This window comes from Pleurodeles waltl, chromosome 5, assembly GCF_031143425.1.
Source record: "Pleurodeles waltl isolate 20211129_DDA chromosome 5, aPleWal1.hap1.20221129, whole genome shotgun sequence".
Taxonomy (NCBI): Eukaryota; Metazoa; Chordata; class Amphibia; order Caudata; family Salamandridae; genus Pleurodeles; species Pleurodeles waltl.
The window spans coordinates 741371343-741397252 of record NC_090444.1 but is presented as its reverse complement, the minus strand read 5'-3'; the positions used below and the strand labels follow the sequence as shown (position 1 = coordinate 741397252).

Below are 25910 nucleotides of genomic sequence, written 5' to 3'. Positions count from 1 at the left end.
ACAGCCAAAAAAGTCCTCTCTTGTTTGGGTGGGAAAGTGGATGCTGGAGACCCTGCTCAGGAAAGGCACTTACCTCCCAAGTGTGACAGCCATGAAGGGCTTTGCAGCATGGGACAGCATTGGCATAGACCTTAGATGATGTTGTACAAACTGGAATATTGAAATCATTCCAGGAGATGCAGGAGGAGTATGATCTACATTGCACGCAATTCTTCTGGTAACTGCAACTCCAACGTGTGCTGAACCAGGTGCTCAGGGAGAATACAGAGATTCCAAAATTATCTCTATTAGAGGCTAAACTTCTTCTGACAAACGTTAGCGAACATAAACTGTCACAGACATAAAAGATGCTTCTGCGAAACATGCCAGGCCCAATGATTGTGGCACGTAAGGCTTGGGAGACAGAGCTTGAAGAATTTGAGGATGAGGACTGGAGAGAGGCACGGGAGGCACCCAGGGAGGCAGTCACAGCGTCACAATTCAGACATACATAACTTAAAATACTTCACCTAATATTTTATACTAAGGCCCAACTTTATCATATAGAACTGATTTCTAATGATGAGTGCTTGCGGTGCAGGGCTTCACCTGGGAACTTGTCTCACACGTTTTGCCACTGTTCAGCTCTCTCCCATTTTTGGGAGGGGGTTCTGGGGGGAATTGAAGGAAGTGTTAGGATGAAATATACAGAGAGCTAGTGCTAGTGCTGTTGCATGTCACAAATGATTTGGGGACGGCACGTGTTATCAAAAAGCACTCTTATGGTTGGGCCTCGTGGCAGCAAAGAGATACTGCAAAAGCATAGAAGGATGTCGTTGCACCGTCAGTTGAGGAGTGGGCTAGGAGCATGGACTACTGTATGGGTTTGGAGTGCCACATCTACAAGGCACAAGGTTGCCCCTTGGAAACATTCTAAGATATAGGGGGGGTTGCATGGGGAATAAGCTTGGAACCATGCTTCTATGTAATATGGTCACTGCAGAGGTCGAGGGGAGCATCAGAGGTTCCTGATGCCATTAGGAATTAGGGGCATCACAATGCTGAGAGTGGAAGGGGATGGTGATAAGGATTTGACATTTATTCTGAATGTTGTCTGCATGATTCAAATAGATGTAATGTTGATATGTACTGACAATATATGCATTGCCACAGGGTACATCTGTAACAAGAGATACTACCACACCATGGTTGAAAAACTAATAAAAAAAATCATTTAAAACAAAATGGTTACAGCATGATAGGGGCTGTAGTTCCAGACAGTGATATAGTGGACATGTGAAGACAAATGCACAACAGGGAACAAGACTCTTTATCTCATGTGCATAGGTTGGACTCCCATGCTGATTACTTTTTTAGGGGGACTGGAAAGGGTGCCGATATGGAGTATTTTATTTTTCTGACAAAGATTATGTTGACTTCGGCTGGGGACACAGCAGGTAGGGAATGCAACACTGGTGGAAGTGTTCAAGGACCCAGTTCAGAAAGCGGAGATCAGGTGTACTATAATCTCTTCTGAAAGTCAATGACAAAGATCCTAATTACTATCTATGAAGAAGAATGCTCAAAAGGCAAGCATACAGAGTAGCCGTTCAGGAAACTAACTAAGGCAACTGCTGCTGGAACTGGGAACACTACACAAACAATGGTAGTTCTTTAAGATACAACTACCGATTAATAGTCAAAAGACAGATCCACATGCTGCAGACCGATAATGCAGCGCACACACATCTCAGCTTGGTGGAAAACCCTTTATGACGCTCAGGATATATTGTTTGGGGTCAAGGACACATTCAGCTTATTTATTTGTCCACACGACAAGTAGGTTTAATCTCTACCCATGCAAAGTACTCAGGTATGGTAGCTGGAAAGAGGAGCATCTGCCACAAAGACAAGATCTGAATCAACATGTATAAGATGGTCAAAACGGTATTTGTGATTAACACAAATCTTTTATTGTCAGGTTGAGCACTCTAAGCAAATACAGTGACTTTAAGTTCAGCTTTCAATGACAGTGGTTCCAATATAAAAATGTGCACACATTTGTAAAACTGAACAATGTGTCACTATTTACAATCCTCCCGGAGTGTTCCTTCGTTGTATACAGATACATGCCATTGAATGGAAGCACATCTTAATTTTATTTTGAAGTAAACACACCCAAAAAAAAAAAAAAAAAAAAAAAAACTTGTAACTTTCAAAACAAAAAAAACAAAAAATGGACAGAGGTCACAAACAGTCTTACTAAACTACCAACAGAGATAGTCTTATATGCTCCAGGAAATATCTGATCCAGTCAAGGGCTAGGCCACCAACCCCAAGAAATCTATTGCGTTGTAAAAGAAGCACATGTGACACTGTGTCAAACGCAGCAGAAAGATCCAGTTAAATCAACACTAATTTCTCTTCCTGGTCTAGGGCCTTGGTTTCAAGCTTTTGGGCTTTCATCTGTCAAAATGAAATATGAGAAAATGGGGGCTAACTGGTGCATTTTGTAGCACGGTTTCCCTTAGAGGTAGCCACAAAAATAAAAACACACCAATGATATTGTTAGTTCAGAAAATTACATTTTATTTGGTCTAGCTTTCTTCACTTCTATATTTCAATTACTTTCATTTTTCCACTCTCCCACCTCTCATTAAATTCTCATTTATCCATTATGACCAAGAAACCCTGTGGAAATATCAGATGAAGAATAATTTAAAATAAAAAATTTTAAACAAAAAAAAAAAATATATATATATATATATATATATATATATATATATATATATATATATATATATATATATATATATATATTTTAACAATTATACAAATCTAACAATGCCAGTCCAGAGACAAAAGAGGAAATGATTTTAAGGTGTCAAACAGTACTGCTTTTTCTCTAGTTAAGAATAACTAAAGAGCAGACAGTTTGCCAAAATCTTATACTCATGGGACTTGGATTACAGTTGTTATTTTGCTTACATAAGCTTTAACTGACGCGGAAGAAACTTAACCATTCTGTGCAAGCACATCAGCTTGTCAGTTATGAAAATTCACACATTTTGCAATCAATTACAAACTTCTCGCTATGGAAAAATAAACTCAATCCCCAATGATTATTATTATTTATTTTTTATGAAAGAAACCACCAGTGTTAAGATATACCATGCATGTGAACTGACCAGGTGCCATTCGCAATCATATTACATAGAGGCAAGCCATTTCCTTTCATACCTGAGGATTCATCCCTAAAACATAAAATGCACCCCATTTTCTTTTAAAAGAAAGTTCACACTTTTTTCCAAAAACTACACCACCAAAAACCCATTCAAAAATCCTCCTTTTTAAAAGAATGCACACTTTTTCAAATTCTTGGTATTTGCAAAAGGGATAAAATTGTAACATCTGAAACAGCCGCCTTTATTTTTCATCGACTATTATTTCCAAATCTACCTTTGTCCCTGCATTCCTCCTCCTCATTATTCCTTTTATTGTATCACTCATTTCCCTCTGAAATTCTGGATATTTCTCAGCTGAATCTACACACCTGACAATACTTATCCTTGTGGTATGTCATTGTTCTTATCTCAAGCCCCTCTTGAACTTTCTTGGGCTATGGGCCCAAAGTCACAAGTGAATGCCACAATCTTTATTACTGCGATGCATTGCTCTATCAGCACTTCCTCTCTCTGGTTCCTCAAATAAAATGTATAGGGTTCAAGTACAGTATTTACTTTTCTCCCATGTATTCCCTGCAACTGTTTTATAGGTACTTGGTAACATACAAATCCACTTGCCTCCGCCTACTTTTCTCAAACTGAGACAAATGCTTGAGTTCTCTAAAACCTCTTGCTATTAAACAATGTTTTGACATAAACAGTTTCATAGACCCCCACCCCCATTTGTCTAGTGCATCAACAGATGCTTGCAGCAGGACAACTTATATTTTGCAATCACACATATTCCTAAGAACACATATTGCTTACGCCCAGATTATGCTGCTCTATCCGGGCAGGCGCAATCTGATGATCTGTTTTCCTGCCAGCATAAGTGCGGGCAGGGACACAGATCAATAGATTAAAATGTTCCCGCTGGCTGGGACCAAAGTTCCTGCTCACTGGGATCAGACTATGTATTTGCTCCCGCTTGGCAGTATTTTTGAAAATGCACCTGCCAGGCAGGAGCAAACACAAGTTTTCCTGCCCATTCTGTAGCAGGAAGGGTACATGCTGTATCGTGGGAGTGTGCTCCCAGGACACAGCAAGTGAGCCAGCCACAGGGGCCACCTAGGCCATTAACCCCATTGGTGCGGCCAACACCTACACTACCTCCCTGGTGCGGATCACAAGGCTGGCATATTTTTTTAAAAAATTACGTTTACCCATGGGGGGGGAGTGCATCCCCCACAGAGGTTTAAAAATGAAGATAAATATATATTTAAAAAAAAAAAAAATGACAGGGGGTTGCCCGTGGGGGTATTTTTTTTTGTATTTGTGGCCCCCAGGGAAAGCATTCAGCTTTTTAAAAAATATAGATCGATCAGCCCCCAGGAAAACCACACCCACATATAAAAGTGATATATTTACACACACACACACACACACACACACACACACACACACACATATTCGCCACCACTTCTCTTGCAATTGGCAGCTTGTGTCTCCGAAATAATGCACATACTTTAACTAACGTATTTCCACTGCAGCTTTTAGGCAGCAATAAAAAAAGTCAAGTAACTCTTGTGGTTAGGTTTCTGCTACAAAAGGATCTGACTTTTATCTAGTGGCAGTCTTGATGCCATAAAGTAGCGCAGAAGGTTTATATGCCTACTGCAAAGATCAAATCTGTATTGTATGTAAATAGCTGAGTGAATTAGTAAAGCCACCCATTACTTGCGCTATCATACAAATGAAATGTATGTGCGAGGGGGGCTATAGAGAGATGAAGGGCACTTTTGCTGGGTGGTAGTGAGGGAATCCGGGGAGGAGGTCATGGGGGTGGGAGCACCAATAATGATTGTTGGACTGGGCGCCAGAGGCGCTAAAGACTGTGGCCACTGGTATGTGACAAGATGAGCAATAGTGTGTCTTTTTTGTTTTTTTGAGTGTCTTGAGAGAACGTGCTGATTGAGAGAAGAAGCGATGGTAAGGTCACTGACCTTTACTGTTGCACGCATCACACATACACCCACCAGCCATTTTGTGACGGTCTACGTAGGCTAGTGTTTTAGAGCAAACATTTAGCCAATAGCAGAGATGGCGCCTCATTGGATGACTGCTGCTCAAGCCCTAACTCGGGTTATAGAGGACATCTCTGACGTAGGAGAGACTGAGACCAAAGACCACAGCTAGGCATTTGCAAACAACGCAAATTTTCTTTGGGAAAACGTGATGTGTTCACATTGTGTTGTGGGGCATTTCCTATCCCGGGCAGTAGGCCAACCCACACAAGTGAGGTCTCATTTTTAATTGGGGGACTTGGGGAAATACTGGGTGGAAGAAAGTTTGTAGCGCCTCTCAGATTCCAGAATTTTGCAGCACTGAAATCTGAAGGAAAAGTGAAGTTATTTTGCCAAATTTTGAGGTTTGCAAAGGATTCTGGGTAACAGAACCTGGTGAAAGCACCACAGGTGTCTAGTTTTTTTTTTTTTTAAATGCACAGGTTTGGTAGGTTTCCCCAGGTGCCGGCTGAGCTAAAGGCCAAAATCCACAGCTAGGCACTTTCCAAAAAAACAAGTCAGATTTCAACATAAAAATGTAATGTGTCCATGTTGCGATTCCTGTCGCAGGCAATAGGCCTACCCACATAAGTGAGGTACTATTTTTATCAGGAGACTTGGGGAAACACAGAATAGTAGCACAAGTGTTATTGCCCCTTGTCTTTCTCTACATTTTATCCTTCCAAATGTAAGACAGTGTATAAAAAAATACATCTATTTGAGAAATGCCCTGTAATTCACATGCTAGTATGGGGACCCCGGAATTCAGAGATGTGCAAATAACCACTGCTTCTCAACACCTTATCTTGTGCCCGTTTTGGAAATACAAAGGCTTCCTTTATACCTATTTTTCACTCTTTATATTTCACCAAATGAATTGCTGTATACCCAGTATACAATAAAAACCCATTGCAGGGTGCAGCTCATTTATTGGCTCTGGACACCGAGGGTTTTTGATGAATGTACAAGCCCTATATATCTCCCCAAGCAAAAGAGTCCAGCAGACGTAACAGTATATTGCTTTCAAAAATCTGCCATTGCTAGAAAAAGTTATAGAAGAAAATGTGGACAGCAATTACAATGTTAAATTTCAAGATTTTTTTTATTTTATTTATTTTAGCTGTTATTTTCTGTAGGAAAACCTTGAAGGATCTACACACATGACCCCTTGCTGAATTCAGAATTTTGTCAATTTTTCAGAAATGTTTAGCGGTCAGTGATCCAGCATTGATTTCCCACCCATTTCTGTCACTAACTGGATGGAGGCTGAAAGCACAAAAAGTGGCAAAAATGGGGTATGTCTGCCTGTTTTGAAAGCTGAGAAGATGGTGATTTTAGCACCGGAAACCCTTTGTTGATGCCATTTTCAGGGGGAAAAAACACATGCTTTCTTCTGCAGCCCTTTTACCCATTTTTCTCGAAAAAACAAAGGTTTAGCTGTATTTTGACTAATTTCTTGGTTTCCTCCAAGGGAACCCACAAACTCTGGGTACCTTTAGAATCCCTAGGATGCTGTAAAAAAAGGATGCAAATTTATCGTGGCTAGCTTATGTGGACAAAATGTTATGAAGGCCTAAGTACGAACTACCCCTAACAGCCAAAAAAGGGCACGGTGTACCAGCAGCTAAGGGGTTAATGGCTCAGGGAGGGGGGCAGGTGCTCCCCCTTCCTTTTTGTAGACTTAGTGGACCTGGGGGTGGGGTCTTAATGGCCTTTCCAGGTTTGGGGACACCCTCCTCCCCTTTTTTGGTAGATTTCAGTCCCGAGGGTGGGCTCCCCGTGCCTATAATGGCTCGGGAGGGAGGCCAAGTGCCCCCTCCCCTTGTGCCTCTAATGCTATACATGTTTATAAAGCAACATGTGCAAAAGAACTTTGGATTATCTCAGTGATGTCATCGGAGATGTCATGAGTTGTGCCATAGAACATGTCGTGTGATGTAATATGTGATGTCATAAGTATTGCATGGTGGGGCGCAAGTTATAGTAAACTCTGCTAACTACAACTGGGGAATTTCTGTGTTTTTTAAGTTGAAATAGTTAATGTCACTGACATATACACATAACTATAAGCTTTGTTTTTTTCAGTGAACATGCACAAAAAAAAAATGATCATGCCTTTATTTCTTCAAATAGTACCGTAGTACGGGGGGGGTCTGTAAATCTCACTAGGACTGCAACAATTGTCTGCACCCGCAACAGATCAGAAGGTGGTTGCGTGAATAGGACAAAAAGAAAACTGTAACCATCCACAAGGAAAATGGTGCCAGCAGTAACATGATGCAGACCGCACAGTGATAAGTATCTGATCAATGCTCTGAGGAAGAAAGTTTGTTTCAAATTCAAAATGCTATTGTGTGACATATATGTTAGGCTTAGTGAGTGAAAAGTTTATTGTTGCTTCATTAAAAATCAAAGAATGCAAAAAAGAGTCCACAATCAATCTAATGAAATAAGACAATAAAAGGATTTCCTTACTGTAAATATATAAAACCATTTTGATTGACAAACAGCAATGTTTCAGAAGTAAAGCGTTAATTTCATCATATAATTAGTTGGTTGAATAGCTTAAAATTCTTTGTACAATAAGGTAAAACCAACAGGCATGACTGTGAGATACAATTTCTACAAAACCACAGGATTGCCATAGATAGCAAAAACTAATAGCTAGCTTGATTTTCCGAAGTAAAATACAGCTATTTATCTATGATTTTTACATCATTAGCAATCATTATAAGACCAACAGCATTTAAACCAAATCTGTGAGCCTCTTATGTTTGACAGCTTCCCTATATAATGAAGAGGCGCATGAACCTCTTCAGGGTTCAGCTAGTGAAGATGGGCAAACACATAAAATACACATTAGTGACTCAAATACCCATCGCATCAGAACCATGGCTATGGTTGGTTGCTAAACAGTGGGCCTTCTGTGCAAGTTCCATTAGTGGGGTTTATAAAAATTGCTTTCTCATAAAATGACGTCTGGCCACCATTGCCAGATGAACAGATTATTTGCTGGCCTATTCCCAAAATAACTACAAATATTGTCGTTTGAGATGTTGTTTTTGGTGGGCCTCAGTATCCCTAAAGAAAAGACAACCCATGCTATATATGAAGTAAACTCATGCTGCATCACGACATAGCAGGCGCCTTGATTCTCTGTCCGTGACTGTGGCTTTATCAACATTCCAGACAGAATGAGATTAACACAGACCAACTAATATGCATCAAAAATCTATCACCCCATATGTGGCCAACGAGCCAGAGTAACAGGATATGTTGCAACATCACAATGTGGTTCCAATGTTGCGGTTTCTTATACTAAAGTATTGGAGCCTTGCAGCAAAAAGAAGACATGACTTCAGCATCTAGAGGACGTAAAGATTCAGTTTAATAGAGAAATAAGGACCCACAACTGCGCTCATATGGACAGCGATTCTGAGTGAACCAGAAACTATCAATGATAGAACAGCGAGAAAGCTGTAGAATTCCTGACATCCTGGATGAAACAAGAGTAGTACATAGTGTAACACAAAAATGAAAAGCACATTTTACAAACCATGAAAGGCATACACTAAACCGTTGTCACTGTCATGTTGTATTGTGGGACCACTCCAAGGATGGAGGGGCGAAGTCCCACTGAATTAGGTGCCACACTCCCTAGTGGGGACAGCACAATGGTATGCCCCTGACACAAAGGGCTCAGTTAATAAAAGGGCTGGCGACTTGGCGCCAAAGGCCAGTTACAACTACCAACCTGTGTGTGTGTGTATTCATTACTAATGCAGCGCTGCGGGAAGGGCCTAACGTAGGCCGGAACACACAACAAACTGGCGACGAGTGCCACGATGACGACCCACGTCTGCTCTCCTTTGAGTGGAGGCTTGGAGCGTCTGCTCCGGCGACTTTCTCCTCAAGAGAGCTCGGGTTTGCCAGCTCGCTGCTGCACCACCAATCGGGCGCGCTGGCCCCTGCACTCCCAGCAGCCCACGGCCCGGACTGATGGTGTTTTCCACGTCCTGGGTGGCGACGAGAGGCGGTTACAGTGGAGTGCCTGACCACACGCCAGCACATTGCAGGAGATGCTCGGACCGCACGCCTCACGACGAGGCTGTAGCCCCGCCCCCAGCGGGCTAAAAGCATGCAGAGGAGCATCTGCCCATCAAAGCAAATCGCAGCGGTGTAGTGCAGCTCTGAGACTCCTGCTGGCTCATCGCAGCAGCTAATCCTGCATGTTGAGCAGGCCCAGTGTACACGCCCTGCAGAGTACCTAAGCATAGACTGTCTCCAATTACACTACCCATAGTATCCACAAGAAAAGGAGGGGTGCCCTGTGTTACTATGGCCACAAGTGAGCTGGGAAAGCGTACTTTTCACAGAATTAAAAGGAAAAAAGGAGTATAAGCAGCAGCTCTATGCCAGACCTGCACCACCAGGCATCTAGCTCTGCGTGCCATGACGTCCATCCTGGCGCTAAAGCAGTTTGTGGTCGAAGGACCTCCTTCAGCTCAAGCCGCGAGATGAAAACGTGGGTCAAGAGGTTGGAAACTTAATTCGCAGCTGTGGCACTGGACCATGAACAGCGACGACCCATGCTCCTCCATCTCTCAGGCACCGCAATCCACAAAATCAGGAAGGCAGTGGTGGAAGAAGGCCCACCTTACTTCTATCAATCCCTGAAGCGGGCCCTCACTGCCTACTTTGAACCCCTTGCCAACCCAGACTATGAGAGGTTCCTTCTTTGTCAGGCCCGGCAACTCCCGGAGGAGTCCGTGGATACCTTCCATGCCCGCCTCAAGGACCTAGTCAGCACCTGCACTCTGCCCAACACAGATGACGAGGTACAAGCGCAATTTATTCAAGGGTGCCACTCAACCAAGCTGAAAGAACACATCCTGCCGGTCCCGGGCATGTCCATGGCAGACAATCACCATGGGTCGATCGAAGGAGTTGTCCCGGATGCATGTGGCACACACAGAGTCTGCGCTGCAGAAACCGGAGCCGGTGACCGTGGTCGACCCAGGTACTGTGACAAAGAAAAAGGACAGACTCAAACCGAACACTGCCAGCACCTGCTATACATGCGGAGGCCCGTACCCACACCAGGGCAAGTGTCCTGCCCATGGAAAGCAATACATGAATTGCCAAAAGCTCAACCATTTCGCCAAAATATGCCGATCCATGTCGGTGCCAAATCCCAACAAGACTGAAAGAGTACATACTGCTCCACTGCTCCCTCATCAGGAGGAGGAAAGCGACAGGGACGAGGATGATGACATGTAAGGGGCCATTCATGTCATCCATACCACGCAAACTGGTGACCCTCCACGGAAAAGGATTCTGAGATGCAATGTCAGACTCGCGGGTCAGCAGGTCTCGGCCCTTATCAACACAGAGGCCTCCATCAACATTCTGGAACAATCGGTGCTCCAAACGCTGTTCATTTGCCCAACACTTTGCCCCACCACCTTGCAGGTATATGCGTTTGAGTCCTCAACACCGCTCCCATTGGTAGGAGTCTTCACGATGGACATCTCCCACGACACCAAAAGCATCCGGGCCAAGGTCTACGTCACCAAGGCCTGGTCAGGAAAGCTATTCAGCTGCCGTACTACGGAGGAACACAACCTGGTGTCGTTCGCCTTCAGTGTTCACCTAGGGGGTCTCAAAGAACTGGTAAACGAGTACTCATCGCTGTTTGAGGGCACTGGGTGTCTCAAGGGATGGCTGATAAATCTGCACATTGACACCTCCATTCAACCTGTGGCTCTAAAGCATCGGCGCATCGCTTTCCACCTACGGCCTAAGAGGGAGGATGAGCTGCGCAAGCTGGAAGAAGCAGACATAATTGAGCGAGTGTAGGGACCAACACCATGGATCTCACCCACTGTCGAGACTCGTAAGACAAAACAACCCAGCGAGGTGAGAATCTGCGTGGACATGCGTCTGCCCAATCTGGCTATCCGGCGGGAGCGTCACCTCACCCTGACTGTGGATGACATTGTGACAGAGGTTAGTGGGTCCCGCTGGTTCTCTAGGGTGGACCTCTGAGCGGGGTATCACCAGCTGCTTTTAGTTCCAGGAGTCGAGAGCCAGCGTGCTCAAAACACTGGTCACGTACCATTTTGAGAATCTTTTTAGTTGACAAAATGCCCATGGCTGGCATAGAGGAACATGTGCAGTCTAACATAGATGTGCAATTGTAACAGTGTAATAATTATGAATATTCAGCTTCAAAATATCAGTAATAAGACTGTATGATGGCAGTAGGTATACACTTTTCAAGGTTTAACTGTTGATTTTTTTTATTTTCCTACATGAGAATACTCACACACACAGAATGTGGTTGGGAGCTCTGCGGCAAGCATGCATTTGTAACCGTCAGTTGCTTAACTCCTCTTGGACTTGCTGGTTGTGTTCCTGCTCTGGGAGTCTTTTCCCTAGCATAAAGGTCCTTTCCTCCATCAGATACTGTGGCCTATTTTTTATTTAGACACCACAATTTGTCAATGAGGGTCCCTGAATAGTGTCTTCCTTCAGGGAACTCACCGGCACCGATCAGCATATTTACATGAACATCTATCTGTCTTTCTACAAACTGGTTAAAAGGAGGAAAAGGTCCTTCCGTTGCCAAGGAAGTACATGGGGAGCTTCACTGTCAACAGAGAAAATTAACACAGGTAGAGCCTTTACTGCTTTCTCAAGGCGGGCTGAGTGCACTCATCAATGGCTTCAGGAAGTCCCATGACTTGTGTCCTGATCCATGTACCAACTGCTTCTGGTGGCCCCGTACAGTTCATACACTGCACAGCAAGTGACATGACTTCACACGTTTTATAACATCTTGGATTAGCCTGAATTGTGAGGAAGCGCCATGTAGATCGAGAAGCAACTGAGAGGCTCATCGGAGCACTTTGAGACTCAAATTAGAGTTTTTAGCAGCCAGAGGTCATGGATGGTACTGTCTGTGTCTTAGACACATCTACAAAATACTTTATTCTTGCTTGCAAGACATCTCCAACCTAATCTATTGTGCTCTGTACTGGACAGACTCAAAACACATTATTGGCTCCTTGCATTAAGGTCACATTACTATTGGTACACCCAATTTATTTAATCTGCTGAATACATAAAAGAGATACACTTCAACTTTTTTGACATCAACATTGTACAAAAACTGATGGCTTCTAACTATGTGGCTATTATATATTTGGCATGGTATCTACTCAGCATTCTGAAAACTATGTGACAGTTCTCCTATTCAACGTTTAGGCCAAGGGGACCAAAGATTATTTGATAGTTTACCAGAAGTAGGGGAGCCACAACTCAGTTCATAGTATGGGATGAATATACTGAAGCAAAGGAAAGAATGAGAAACAGTATGTCGAAGATCCAAGTATTTTATTGGAACAACACTAGTTCTTTAAATACAAACGGAACAGTGATTAAAGTGTTAAAAATATATAGCTGTGCTTCGTATATTAGCAGCTTCTTGTGGCTTTGAAAATTGTTTAGATGTTTATAAAAACGGCCCTTTTTTTTAAACTCTTTTTCATGTGAAGTACAGGAAAAAGACTATTAACTTACAGAAACCAAGACTGATTACAATTGATATAGTTTAAACGTAATGAGTTGGCTATGCTCCCATCAAAAGCTTTAGAATGCTCTGAAGGGTCTTCTCAGTGAACAGTGCGTTTGAATTGGCACCCATTTGATCCATCTACCCTAAAGATAAAGTTTATAAAAGAAATATGAGATTTGTTCCTAATTTCTACAGATGTGGTTAGAAAAATCACCTAGGCAACAACCCCACTTGTCATGCAATATGTAAAATGTGGTTGCTATTGGATGGTAAAGCAAGAAATGGGAGCTTGAAATTCAGTAGTAAGGATGTTTGGCTCAAGATTGTGAAGAAAGATTTAACAATGTGGGAAACAATAACTATTTTATCAGATAAGAAATGTTACCCATATTAGACAACTAAGAAAGTATTGCCATACACAGGTATTACCCCTAAGGCTTTTGGAGATCATGATATAGATGTGTTAGGCTATTCTGGCAACTCATTGGAATGTTTGGGGAGGAAAACTGAAATGAAAGTATGTGTAGCTGTAAAGGGGTGAGACATTAGGCTGGAGGAATTTAGCTAAAAGTGGTTTGCTTTTAAAGCCTACTTTTGAAAATCCCATTGTTTTAGGGGATAATCGTTTTCTCATTTATGATAAGATGATAGTCAGGTACACTAAAGCATTGAATAATTGTGTTTGCAAAATAAAAGGGTTTGAACACTGCAATAAGTTAAATTATGTTTTTTTAAGTAATGCATGTGTAAGAAATTATTTTTAAAAATTGCTGAATAAGTTTTATTCTGAAGGTATCACAAAGCCCACTGACTCTTCGGAATGGGTTTCTCTAGTAGTTTTGGCAAAAAACTGACTATGGATTTGTGTTTTTGCGTGGATCTTTGTATACTCAAGAAAATAAAATAAGTGGCTGTCATCCTCTGTCTTACATCCAATATATGCTTGCTAACCTTGGTAATGCTAAGTATTTATCCATTACAGCCATGTGTTCTGCATATCAGTAGATTCTACTGTCTCCATCTCAGGATCTCACAACTTTCTTAACATTGTTTAGAATCCATAAGTATTTACACCTGCCTTTGAACTTGCTTTGACAGAGCGCATTTCAAAAAATGATGGATTATTTGTTTGACAATGTTAGTAATATGCATGCCTCCCAAGACAAAATTTTAATTTCTACAGAATATCCCCATGAGCATGTGAAGGTTGTTGAATGTGTTTTAAGATGCTCCCTGAGAGGGACATGACAATCAGCCCGGAGAAATGAAAATGATTCACCCAAGAGTAGGACTACCACGGCCATTTGGGGGGGGGGGTGGGGCACAGCTTGCGTGTGGATAGTTCAAAAGTTTTAAACATATTTATGTGGTTCTATCTATGAAGTTTTTATTAATTACAAATCCATATTTCATCTCCTTAAGTGGTGATGGGTTAACCAAAGAGTCATCTCGTTCAGTGGGCTTACCATGCAAATTACAGTAGTCTAACCGGACTACTAAATATGTTCAAGGTGGTACGAACTATACACAATTGGTAGACTTTGGATAGGGGTTCTACAACTCTTGAGGCTTTTACTTGCTGATGGTGCATCGAATGGGCTCCTTCCAATTTAGAAGGGAACTATAGAGATGAGTGCCTGTGCATAATGCCACTAGACTACTTAGACTCAAATGAACTAAATGATCAGAAGTGCGTTGTAGCAGCAACAGATGCAGTACAAGGGTAATAAGGTGTATTTAGGGTCTGGGTCAATACCTGCAAAGAAGGCTCACTGTTGCATAAGTCACTCTGCATTCACTGCTGTATAGTTACACTCCATTCTGCATGACAACCAGACACATAAACAATAGTACTACTAAACTACTCCAAACACGGGTAACGGACCACTTTGAGGATCTTTCAGTTGCCAAGCTGCCCATGGCTAGCGTAGAGGAATCTGTGAGTCATAAAGTAGTGACGCTATACTGACAGTGTATGAATCACGTGCATTCGACTCCAGGCTATCAAAAACGAGTCTGCGTGATCTTAGGCAAGCAGGACCTCTGTCAGCGCTTTATTTGATCTTGAGCACCATGGAAACCAGTACCTTGCGCTTGTCGTGGATGGTGACTTCCTGCAGGGATCCCACCAGCCCAGCGGCTGCGCCCCCTCCGTCTGAAGATTGGCAAAGCTCAGAGGCTGGCTGAAGGCGGCGCGGCTGCAGAGTCAGAGCATTTGGGTGCTGCCGACTATGCTCTCGACCGGAGGGGAGGAACTCCTGCGGAGCACGCGCTGCGATCATGCTGTCCCTGCCGCACTCATACAGGCTGCTCGACATGGGGCTCCGAGGAGGCGAGACACCGCGCCCCGCAACACACCCGCTACCGCTGCAAGGAACTGTCGCGCAACATTCCTATCCGCGCCAAGCGGGACAGAACAGCCAGGAGGCGCGGAGGCAGTCACGACAGGAGCTGCATCAAGACAGCGACAGCACAGGCAGCCGCGGGAAATACGGATTGCACGAGCAACATAGAAAGCGAAAACAGACTAAAGAGCAGTGCGCACTATTTCACAGTGATCGGACGCGTCTCATCCTAGTCTGATGGATAAGGGTTGATCGCTCGTATGTCTGCACAGTAAAGCGGTTTTCTGGAAAGCGCATTAACAGTTCCATGTGACTAAAAAAAGTATTGCAGCCATAGAAAGTTTTTATACCGTTACAGAACATTAAAAAAGCGACAACTCGTCAACTTTTTTCTAATTACAGAGGAGACATCTGCCGGAATATTTTGTGTACATTAGTTAACTACAGAGGTGTTGCTGTAGTTTAGTGTCCAGTGACACACAAGGCCCTTACTTCCCAATCAAAGATGGCCTCTCATTATGCAGTCGAAGTTCTCGGAGCGGCCCAATCACAGTTTGAGTCACCCGGATGTGCGCGTAGACTCCCGGCAATACCTTTTGTTTTACAAAGCTAACGTGAAATCACGCGTTTTGAACATTTCCGGTTGACAGTGTGTTTGGTGATTCTTGCTGCTGACCGTTTTTCGGCTTCTTTCGCCGCAATGACTGACCGCTACACCATCCACAGCCAGCTGGAGCATCTGCAGTCCAAGTACATCGGCACGGGACATGCCGATACTACCAAGTGGGAATGGTTAGTGAACCAGCACCGGGACTCGTACTGCTCCTACATGGGTCACTTCGACTTGCTCAATTATTTCGCAGTGGCCGAGAACGAGAGCAAGGCTCGAGTACGTTTCAACCTTATGGAGAAGATGCTCCAACCCTGCGGGCCGCCCACTGACAAGCCCGAGGAGGCCTAGAATGAAGGAGCCGCCGGACAGCACGAAGGACCGATAACGGCAGGACTGTTGGGACTAAGGTGGAACCTGTGTGCCCTAAAAAATGGAGAGCCTGGGGGAAATCGCACGAGGTTCTCTGTCCTCTGGGGTGGTAGGACTGGGAGCAGTAAGGGCTTCGACGGACTCTTTCAAAACTGCGACTGGAAAGAGGGCTGTTGTAGTGCCGTCGATGGCGTTTGGTGAATGGACCATCTAAAAAAATCACAATGCCGGGCCCTGACTCCCCCACAGTCTGCCTTCCTTTGAACATCGTCACCGCGTCAAGCTTGTCTGCCCCAAATCACCTAAGAGTTTCCTCCATGGAGTATGATTTTGTTTATCTGACTTTGAGCTCAACTCGCTATATAAAAGTAATAACCAATAAATTCATCTTATATCTAAAGTCCCATGGTGTGTATTCCATCTTTAACGTGGAAACCGAAAGGCTCGGTAAATTCTTTTGACACGATTTACACTAGATAGGCTTTCTCTTAAAATGAAGCGCACTTGTGCATGCATCGCAGGTGTGCTGCTAATTTAATTTGCTAATGATCGCAGACGCTGCTGTGTCTTTTCCTAGCATCTCACTGCAACCACGTATCGTATTTTACGATTGCTTCCGCGTCGGTTCCCCGCTACCCTATCGCATTGACCCTTACTATAAAGTCAATTGAACGGGATGGCAAGGGTAAATGTAATTTTCAAGAACGTTTAGAATAGGACTTATTTTGCACGCCTATGTATATCTATAATTTATGAGCATGATGTGCATACGTGCATCGGTTAGTTCTAGAGGAAGTGCACATTTCGTAATAGTGTTGAAATATTTGAGCAAAGAGGATATTTTTGGCAAAAATGGGTTGGTGGTGTTTGAGTGGTAATATACTTACATGAGAAACACCATATTTCCTTTGAACACTACAGTGCGGTGCCATTGAACTAATTGATAATTAGGTGTGGCCATTTTGAGTTTTCAAATAAATAATTTTTAAGAGCATCATTGGAAGTGAAATAAAACTGTTGTCGCCAACCAAGAGCAACAAAAAATATAATGAGGTACTAATATTTTGAATGTGGAAAAAGTGATCACTTTAGACAAGATTGCATTAGTGGGCACATCACGCATTATGACCTACAGTGATCACCGCAGTACATCAGGCAGAGTTGCCATCGCTAATGTGAAAAAGACTTCATAAATTTGCACTGCCTCTACATGGTTAATGCATGAGAGCCATAGTTGCCTTGGCACCAAAATAATATTAGAAATACGTCTCCCTTCCCAATGGCTTATTACTTAAATATCACCTTTATTTATATTGGTGTATGTTTGACACATAATTTTGGAAACCCAACCATTTTAATTCACACATCAGGTTGTAAGTCATAAAAAAGACACTTACTTTCATCCCAAATACACACATTTAAAATTTTGGGGTCTATATAATAACTCAACCAAGCAGAAGATTTTTATTTAGTAGGTTGAGTTGTGCACAGGAGAATTACTTACAGGTAGCCGGAGAGCTACCAGTTTCCCACAATCTACCCAGAGATGCATGAGAGAGAGCAGAATGCGACTGGGATCTAGTTTCAGTGGTGTGGTCTGAATTGATGGACAGGGAATAGAAGACAGCACTGCATATCGTTGTAATGGCAGTCAAGTTTACTTTAAGTAAAGTGTGTGGAACACTGATCTGGTTAACATTTAGATAAGTTATACAGTGAGGAGTTGCTTATGGCATTGAAAAAACAATTGGTAGTTTGTCGCTCTGCTTTTGCTGACAACCACAATGTTAGGATATGCTTGGGCACTATATAAATGGTGGTTGTGGTAAAATTCAGAACCTTGACTAGTGGTGTAGGAACGAGTAATGAAGGAGGCCCACCAGTCAGCTTTTGCGTCCCTCCAACTTGCTCGAGACAGATGTGGATGGTGATGTTTCCGGTTGTATTTGGGGATGTGTTTTGTATGTTGAACTTGATCTCTAACTCCACTTACAGGATTTTCAAACAGGTGGACATTCAGAATAATGTTTTTGTGAATGTCCAATATTCTCACTGTTGTCGGGGCTATAGCAAATGCCTTTTCCAGATAGTGGTGGTGGGGGACTGCTGTGGTGGTTAGGTACATCTTTATTTTGTGCATGCTGTTGTACTCCGTGTATGCTGTGTGTCCTGCTTGGAAGATTCCATCTCCTGTTGATGCTGATGTGGTCTGTGATACGTGGGTGCCTATATCTGTATCTGTTTCAGTAATTCTTGAGCATTGTACTAGGGCCTATCAATACCTATTTGTGATGAACTAAAGAATAAATGACAAGTCTCTAATTTCACCTACCCCCCAAAAATCACCTCTTCAGTCTTCAGAGGGACTCCTCAGCAGCCCTGGCACATAGAATTAAAGGCACTACTACTGGTCGTACAGGGAGTGAACTGGGCGGTGACAGGCCTTCACACCAGATATATTATTTTCATATGTTGGCTTGTGCATATAGATAAGCTTCACTGTATTGTCTGTTTATGGGCATACCTTTGTTTCAAAATTGGGGGTATTGTGCGCTGATTTTACAGTATTTTGATAGGTTGTTATAATAAACACAAACATGGTATGTAAGTGAGATATACACTGAATACAAATTTAGCACAACAGTCCAAGCAGCATCTGGCAGAGCCAGTATCATGAACACCAATGCCCAGCAGCTTTAACAGTTATTAGAAATGTTGGCCATTCAGTGCACAAGCTTAACACAGTCACCAATAAAATGGAGCTGGAAAGGAAGAAATCATTTGGAAGGAGCTAGGGAGAGATATGACAACTTTGTCTTCAAGACGAGTATGTTATGTGAGTTTGGGAGTGGTTCTAGACACATTTCTATAAGTTCAGCTTTTCATACCAGACTCCTAACTGTCAGGGTTGCTCACTGATGACATAGTGGAAATGGAAATCTGAAGCTATGGACTAGCTACACTTCTGGAGGTCGGGGTCTCAAGCACGCCTCTCTGCCAGGTTAGGCCTTCATATATGGTTTCTTTTGTCTTGAATGCACCAAAATCAAAAGTAGGTCAATCAAGGCCGGGATCCTGAGCCTAACCAAGTGATTGCTATCAGGTCTGTAACTGCAAGACTTGCAATACACCTCCTTATGCTTCATTCCCAGCAAGAAGCTTTGCATCCACTTTTCTTAATGTTCAGAACAGCTATGTTACACCAACAGTATTCTTTACAAACAACCCAATGTTCCATGATGTGTACAAGCGTGCTTCAAGCCATATAGTTGATTGACCGTTTTCCACCTCAACAGAAAATCAGCATTGTTATTTTCCTGCTTTATCGTACACAACAATACCCATTAGAAACTTCCCCTGAAAATTAATGTGCCCGGCACTGCTCCAAGCCAAATAGTCAGTTAATCCTGGTATAGAGGAGGGAAGAATCCAGGACTGTTATTTGGGAGATTCTAGTAGCAAGATGAGTGATGGAGGTGGGAAGAGTCTGTAGAAAGAGATTAGGGAGATCATAGTAGTAAAAGGGGGGGTTTGGATGGGTTAAAGGAGAGCTAAATGAGGGAGAATTTAGTTGGGTTGTTTGGGGGACCATAGTATTAAACAGGTTTGTAGTGAGACACGAGGGAGGAGTCTAAGAAGGGTTATTTTGGAGATCATAGTAGTAGGATGGATTTGGGATGAGTCAGAGTAGATATAGAGATAGAGGTACAGGGTGATGGTTAGACAGTAAAGCTTTTGAAATAGGGTTTTTTTCTTTTCCTTTTGTACAGTAGCACTAAAGTAAGTATATCAATACATGATTACATAGTAAGGGAATATACGTGTGACTAATGTAATCTATTGAGATTTAGGTCCTATACTATGAACCGACTTGTAAGAGTTGCAGTATTTGAAGTTAATTTGTGTACTTCTATAACATTTTCCTTCCTCAGTATTTCAATAGCGAAATGCGTGTAAACAAATAGTTAAGATAACATTTACCTATTGCAGTAGATAAAATAAGAACCGAGACTCTTAAGCATCCAATCAAACGGCTTACATAGAAATTATGCAATTACCTATGAACATGTTAGGCATACAAAATGCACACATATACATATTTACATTACATTATTATATATATATATATACATCTACACATACATAAATACATTTAGCCGTAAGTAAAATATACAGTTTTTAAAACGGACATAAAGATGTGTGTATATATATTTTAAGATAAAACTGTTATTATCCCTATTTCTATAAAGAAGTACACATATCTAGATACATACATATAATGAAATTATAAATGTTTAAATATACATGGGCATGTAGTCCATTGCTGTTTGAGTGTGGTGGTTCTTATATTTGGGGGGGTAATGAACTCCATAGTTTGGCTGCCTGAACAGAGAAAGATGTGCCACCTATTTTCTTTTTCTTGTATAGTGATGTTTTGAGGTGGGTTGCCACTCTTGAGTGGAGGTTTCCTTTTTAAATGTATTGTGTGATTTTATTCAGACTGAAAAGCAGTCATGTTCCATGTACTGCTTTGTGGGTGATACAAAGCCGCTTGAAAGTGGATCTTCTGGCAACCGGTAACCAATGTAGGGCCCTCAAGGCAGGGGAGATGTGGGTTTGTGGTTTACGTGTAGTAGTAGTCTGGCAGCCTAGTTCTGAATGCGTTGTAGTTTTTTCATAGTAGATAGAGATGATCCATGGTAGAGGCAGCTGGCGTAATCCAGTTTAGATAGTACAAGAGAAATAGTAGCCTGCTCCTGCATGTTACATTCATATGGCTTTTTGCCCCTATTTTGCTGTATATCAAGCATACATGTTAGACAATGCCTGGCACTGTCATAGAAACAAATCATGTTACCGTGTTGTGCACAATATGGCTTCAAGCCGTCTTAAGAAGTTAACTTAAACCTAAACTCACATACACAGAACGACATCAAAGCTAGAAGTAGCAAAAGATGCCTCGAAACATAACAACCACATGCAGCTGACAGTGGACAACCGTACATCCCAGCAGAACTAAACAGTATTATTCATTGGCACTCACATCCACACATATAAAACTCAACACAAATCTACAGCAGGCCTAAGATTCTGATCCTTAAGTTCCTTACCTTGATGCCCCATAACTCACTTCACAATAAGCAAACACCTTCTCTGTCAAAAAGACTGCCCGTAAAACACACCTACCAATAGAGAAATATTTGTTACTTGCATTTTTATTTTATGCTATCCTGTTCCCTCCCCCCCCCCCCTTCTTTTTCCATTTACAAATTACTGCCTCTGAGACCACTCATTCTGGTCTTCTGTACCTTTGCTTATTAAGTTTTTCATCGTAGAGCTGCTACTTGTCAGTATATAAGTCTGAGTGCAGGCGCTTGCCATAAGGAGCAAGGGGTGGTGTGTAGGTCTGACCTTGCCTACCTGATTGAATGCTATGGGGGTATAAGTTACACAGGCATTTAGGGTGCAGCCATATGTCCTTGTACAAGGCAAATTATTTTGAATTCGACTCTCTGCTTGGCTAGTAGCCTGCTAAAAGGTTTCAATTCTGGCAGGAAGTATCTTGATCCTTTTAGGCCAAGTGGCCTCATGGCAAGTCCATGTTAGTTTGCCGTGGTTGGAATCCCTAACTCCCTCTGCCTCACCAGAGTGTGAGATTATAGGCTGATACAGGAGAAATAAGGTCTCTTTAGAAGATTATTTCACCTAAAAATGAGCTATAGCGCCGGATCCTCTCACGCTATATTAATACAATACTAAATGACCAGGATTGGAGGTCTATAAGTTATTTCATGGATGTCACTTTATTTCTGACAGATTTCGTAAACGGTCATTTTCCTGTCATAGACGTTTTATTCTCATCACCAATAATTGAGAAAGGAAACAGGCCAGCACATGTTTCATGACTATACAATATTACGTGTAGCTTCATCAAGTCCGGACTATTTTATCATGGTCATAAAATATTCACAGGCCATGTGTCACAACAAATAAACACTAATTAACAATAAAAAGCGTTTTTAGAACAAAGACTAAAATAAATTGAGAAGTGAAATAAAAATATGGATTACTACCAGTTCTCTGTATTTCATTCTGTCAAGATTTTTGCTAAAGGAATAAAATAACATGCAGAAAGAAACAAACATTGGCAAAGTTAATAGGTTCTTAAATTTGTGAGCTATTGTCTTTGGCAAAATTTTATACCAGTGCAGATGCTTTGCCTAGTGTCTAAAACTAATTTAACAAACATTGGCAACGTCAATAAGTTTCCCCCATGCAAGATCTATGGTTTTGCCAATGTTTTTTCCCCCATATTGCACAGCACCCCTCAGGTAGTCTCTCAGAAGAGGCAGTGAGAAGACAGACGAGCAGGTGTGATATCACTTCTGAGACAGTCTCTCTATTTTGTAACCGGCATCAGGTTAGTCTATAGCTCTTGACAGATTGTAGTCCCAGATTGCTTACCCCGGGCAGAAAGGTGGAAAGATTTGACATTAAGATTTTGACTCAAGTCCTAGAGAGTATGCAGAACCAATTGAATAGCACCATAGAAGAGAATAAAGTACACAAGGAGGACATTTAAGAGATCACAACAAGAGACTAGGCCTTATTTTCAACAGAGAGATGAGAGTTGCCGGTGGCTCGCCCTTGCTTAGAGAGCGCAGAGCTTAAAGACAATCTAACACATCAGACATTTCCACTCAAGTAATTCACACAGTTTCCCCCATCATTCCTTTGACCCCCCCCCTCGAAAGATTTAGTGGTGATCCTCACAAGGCACAATTTTATTTTGTTCCGTACATTTTTATTGCAGACCCATAATGTTCTCAGAGAACCAATCCAAGGTATCGTTCATATTATCTTATTTGAGTGGAGATGCAGCAGAAAGAGCTATGCCATTGGTGTCTTGCAATGACTCGATTCTGTATGACTTTTAAAGATTTGAAAATATAATTACTTCATATTTTCCAACAGAAGATTAGTATCTCAAGCAACAGATAATGAACTCTTAAGAGTTGAAAGAAGGCAACAGGGATTTGATGTCGTCTTTAGCAAAAATTTAACAAGTTAATTGTGTAGACTAAATGGCCAGAAGCAAAGAGAGCTGCAGCCTTCTTTAGAGGGTTAAGAGAGGGTTTGAAGGATGCCATGGCGCATATTCCCGAGAGACCCACCAAAATTTCAGGTTTGATTGATTTAGTCCTTCAGATTGACCAGAGATTGATTGAGCAAAGGTCAGAGAAGAGGAGACATTTTTGCCCATTCCCCCCACATTATGCTAAAATTTAGATTCAGACTCACAAGAGCACAGAATAACCTCTACCAAAGAACCCATGAAAATAGGATCCATTAGAGGTCCCTTAAAGCGAAGGCAAGGGAATTTGTGCATGTATTGTGGCAGTGCAGGTCATTTTGTGAAGGATTGTCCATAGAAGCCCAAATCTTAAGAAGGGAAAGAGAAGCCCCATCAGTAAGAGGAGGGTCTCAGATGGGTGACAAGGACAGGACAACCAATGTGCAACAATTTGTAAAACACTTCAATCAGCAACCCCCCACCTAACAGTATAGTTCACTGCAGAATGTAGGGATGCCGTGAGTCCACAAGTTTCAAACATGGTCAATTCGTGAGCCACTGGAAATGATTGAAATATTAAGTAGGCCTGTAAAATTGATCTGGCACCCGGCCCAAATAACTACTCAATATCAATAACTACTGTAAAATAGACAATCTCAAACTGTGAGCCTTCCTCCTAACCACACCACCCTAACACACAAGGTCCCCCACAGAGATGCTTAGTTTAGTTTATAATTAAAGTTTTTTAAAAAACACAAGCAATTGCAGTCCTCTCCCCATAATTGTCACTCGCAAAGGAAGACCTATGGGTTAGACATGTCCGATCCACACAGACCAATAGTGCAGTGGGCAACCAAATCCCCACACATATCCTGCCCTGTTTAGGTAGCCGGAATTAAACCTCACTAACACGAAACTCTACCATTTAACACTTCATATAGCTGACATATTAGAGGATACACATTTTAAGGGGAGACATCTAACGAAGGCACTGCCACAGAAAACTATTTCAGAATGTTATTTGTTCAATACTTGTAATTTAAGCTGTACAAAATGTATCCATGAACAGTAAAGATATCTTTAAAAATAAAAAGGATGCCCCTAAAATTAGATTACCTTTCATCAAAAAGAGTCGACGAAATTGTTTCAGCCGTGGATGAAACAAATCTGTCTTCAGGACCGATCACAGCTGAAACTGAATGTGCTTTTGAAAGGGTTAAATGATCACCAGGAGGTGATAGAATTCAATTTAATCAATGTGCCTCAATTCCAAGTAGTTCTGGGTCTGCCCAGCTTTTACGGAACAATCAAACCATTAATTGGGAAGAAAGAACAGTGAAGGTGAATTCAAGATATTGGGCAGAAAATTTCTTTCAGGTGAATAAGGACATGAGACGAGAAACTTCATCTGCCTCAATGTTAATGCAGCAGTACCAAATGATATGCGCTCTGGAAGCTGTTGAAATTCCAGCTGAATATGAATATTTGTCTGTAGTTTTTGATGAGCAAGATGCAGAAAAGTTACCTCCTCACAGATCCTATGGCTGTGCAATCGAATTTGAACCAGTTTGCCCCGTCATCGTATCTATGTATTAACGGAAGCGGAAAACCTTTATCTCAAGAAATATTTGGATAAGCATTTTGGAAAACAGTTTCCTACGTCCATCTCAATCTGCAGTTTCACAATTTTTTTATTCTAAAGAAAGATGGGGAACTGAGTTACTGTCAAGAATCAATACCCTTACCATTAATTTCCATGCTATTGGATCAAGGAGGATGGGCTAAAATATATAGAAAATTGGATTAGCAGCAAACGTACCATTTGATTTGAGTTGCTGAACGAGATGAGTGAGAAACTGTATTTCGCACCCGATATGAACTTTTTGAGTACCAAGTCACCCCTTATGGCTTGTACAGTGTCCCAGCAGCGTTTCAACATTTTGTGAGAAAATTCTTGGACTGATTGGCAGTAGTGTATATTGTTGATATCTTGATTTTCTCTGATGCAGTGGAAGAACACCTTCAACATGTAAAATCAATCTTGCAAAGATTATCGCATAACCATATATATGTGAAGTTAGAAATTGTGTCCTTTTCCCATGAGGAATATTTATGGATCAGGGCAAGGCAATCTATGATGGCCCAAATCCCAGCTGTGTAAAGGAGGTGCAAATCTTTATTGGATTTGCAAACTTTTATAGACAATTCATAAATGGATTCTTTCAGAAAGTCAGTCAAGTTATATAAATACTAAAGAAAAGAGAGAACTTTCGAAAGGTGTATTAAGGGAAAAGTAAATTGGCAAGTTCCTCAAGGGCAGCTACTTCCGTTTACAACTGCTCCCTGTCCCTGGCACACCAGCACAATGGATCTGATTGTAGATTTGCCACCTGGTCAAAGGAATAACACCATCTTATTTCTTGAAGACACTTTCTTCCAGATGAGTCATTTTGTACCCTTAAAAAACACTCCTCGGGCAAAACGGTTGGTGCAATTATTTATTCAACATGTAGTAAGAGCCCATGGAATTCCAATAATGATAATCTTCGATTGTGGAATCCAGGTTCTGTCTCACTGTTGGAGAGCCTTTTTTAAAGAATTGGGAGTTGATACCACGAATTCCACCAGTCATCTAGAAACGGATGGGCAAACCGAAAGACTAAATGAAGAACTAGAACAGTATTTACTTTTATACTTATTAGATCAAGAAGGAGACTAGCCAG

At 41.9% G+C, this 25910-nt stretch overlaps 2 protein-coding genes across 3 annotated transcripts in view; one reads left to right on the top strand and one right to left on the bottom strand.

Moving 5' to 3' along the window:
- The window catches only part of ANAPC1 (anaphase promoting complex subunit 1), a 614893-nt gene extending 599615 nt beyond the window's left edge, over positions 1 to 15278 (bottom strand). The window contains exon 1 of one of the 2 annotated variants that reach the window (XM_069234703.1): positions 14873 to 15278. In XM_069234703.1, the coding sequence (XP_069090804.1) occupies positions 14873 to 15103 (231 nt within the window). In that variant the 5' untranslated portion in view covers positions 15104 to 15278. The remainder of the gene's footprint in view (positions 1 to 14872) is intronic. The other variant, XM_069234704.1, reaches the window with a different exon arrangement.
- A 437-nt stretch (positions 15279 to 15715) lies between these two features.
- On the top strand, positions 15716 to 16224 carry SF3B5 (splicing factor 3b subunit 5). The gene has a single exon (XM_069234705.1). The coding sequence runs from the start codon at positions 15831 to 15833 to the stop codon at positions 16089 to 16091; it is 261 nt and encodes an 86-aa protein (XP_069090806.1). The 5' UTR covers positions 15716 to 15830; the 3' UTR covers positions 16092 to 16224.
- Positions 16225 to 25910: the final 9686 nt, after the last annotated feature.

Bases quoted from the DNA above. Each gene is read 5' to 3' on its own strand.
- SF3B5 (XM_069234705.1), top strand. From the start codon at position 15,831: ATGACTGACCGCTACACCATCCACAGCCAGCTGGAGCATCTGCAGTCC.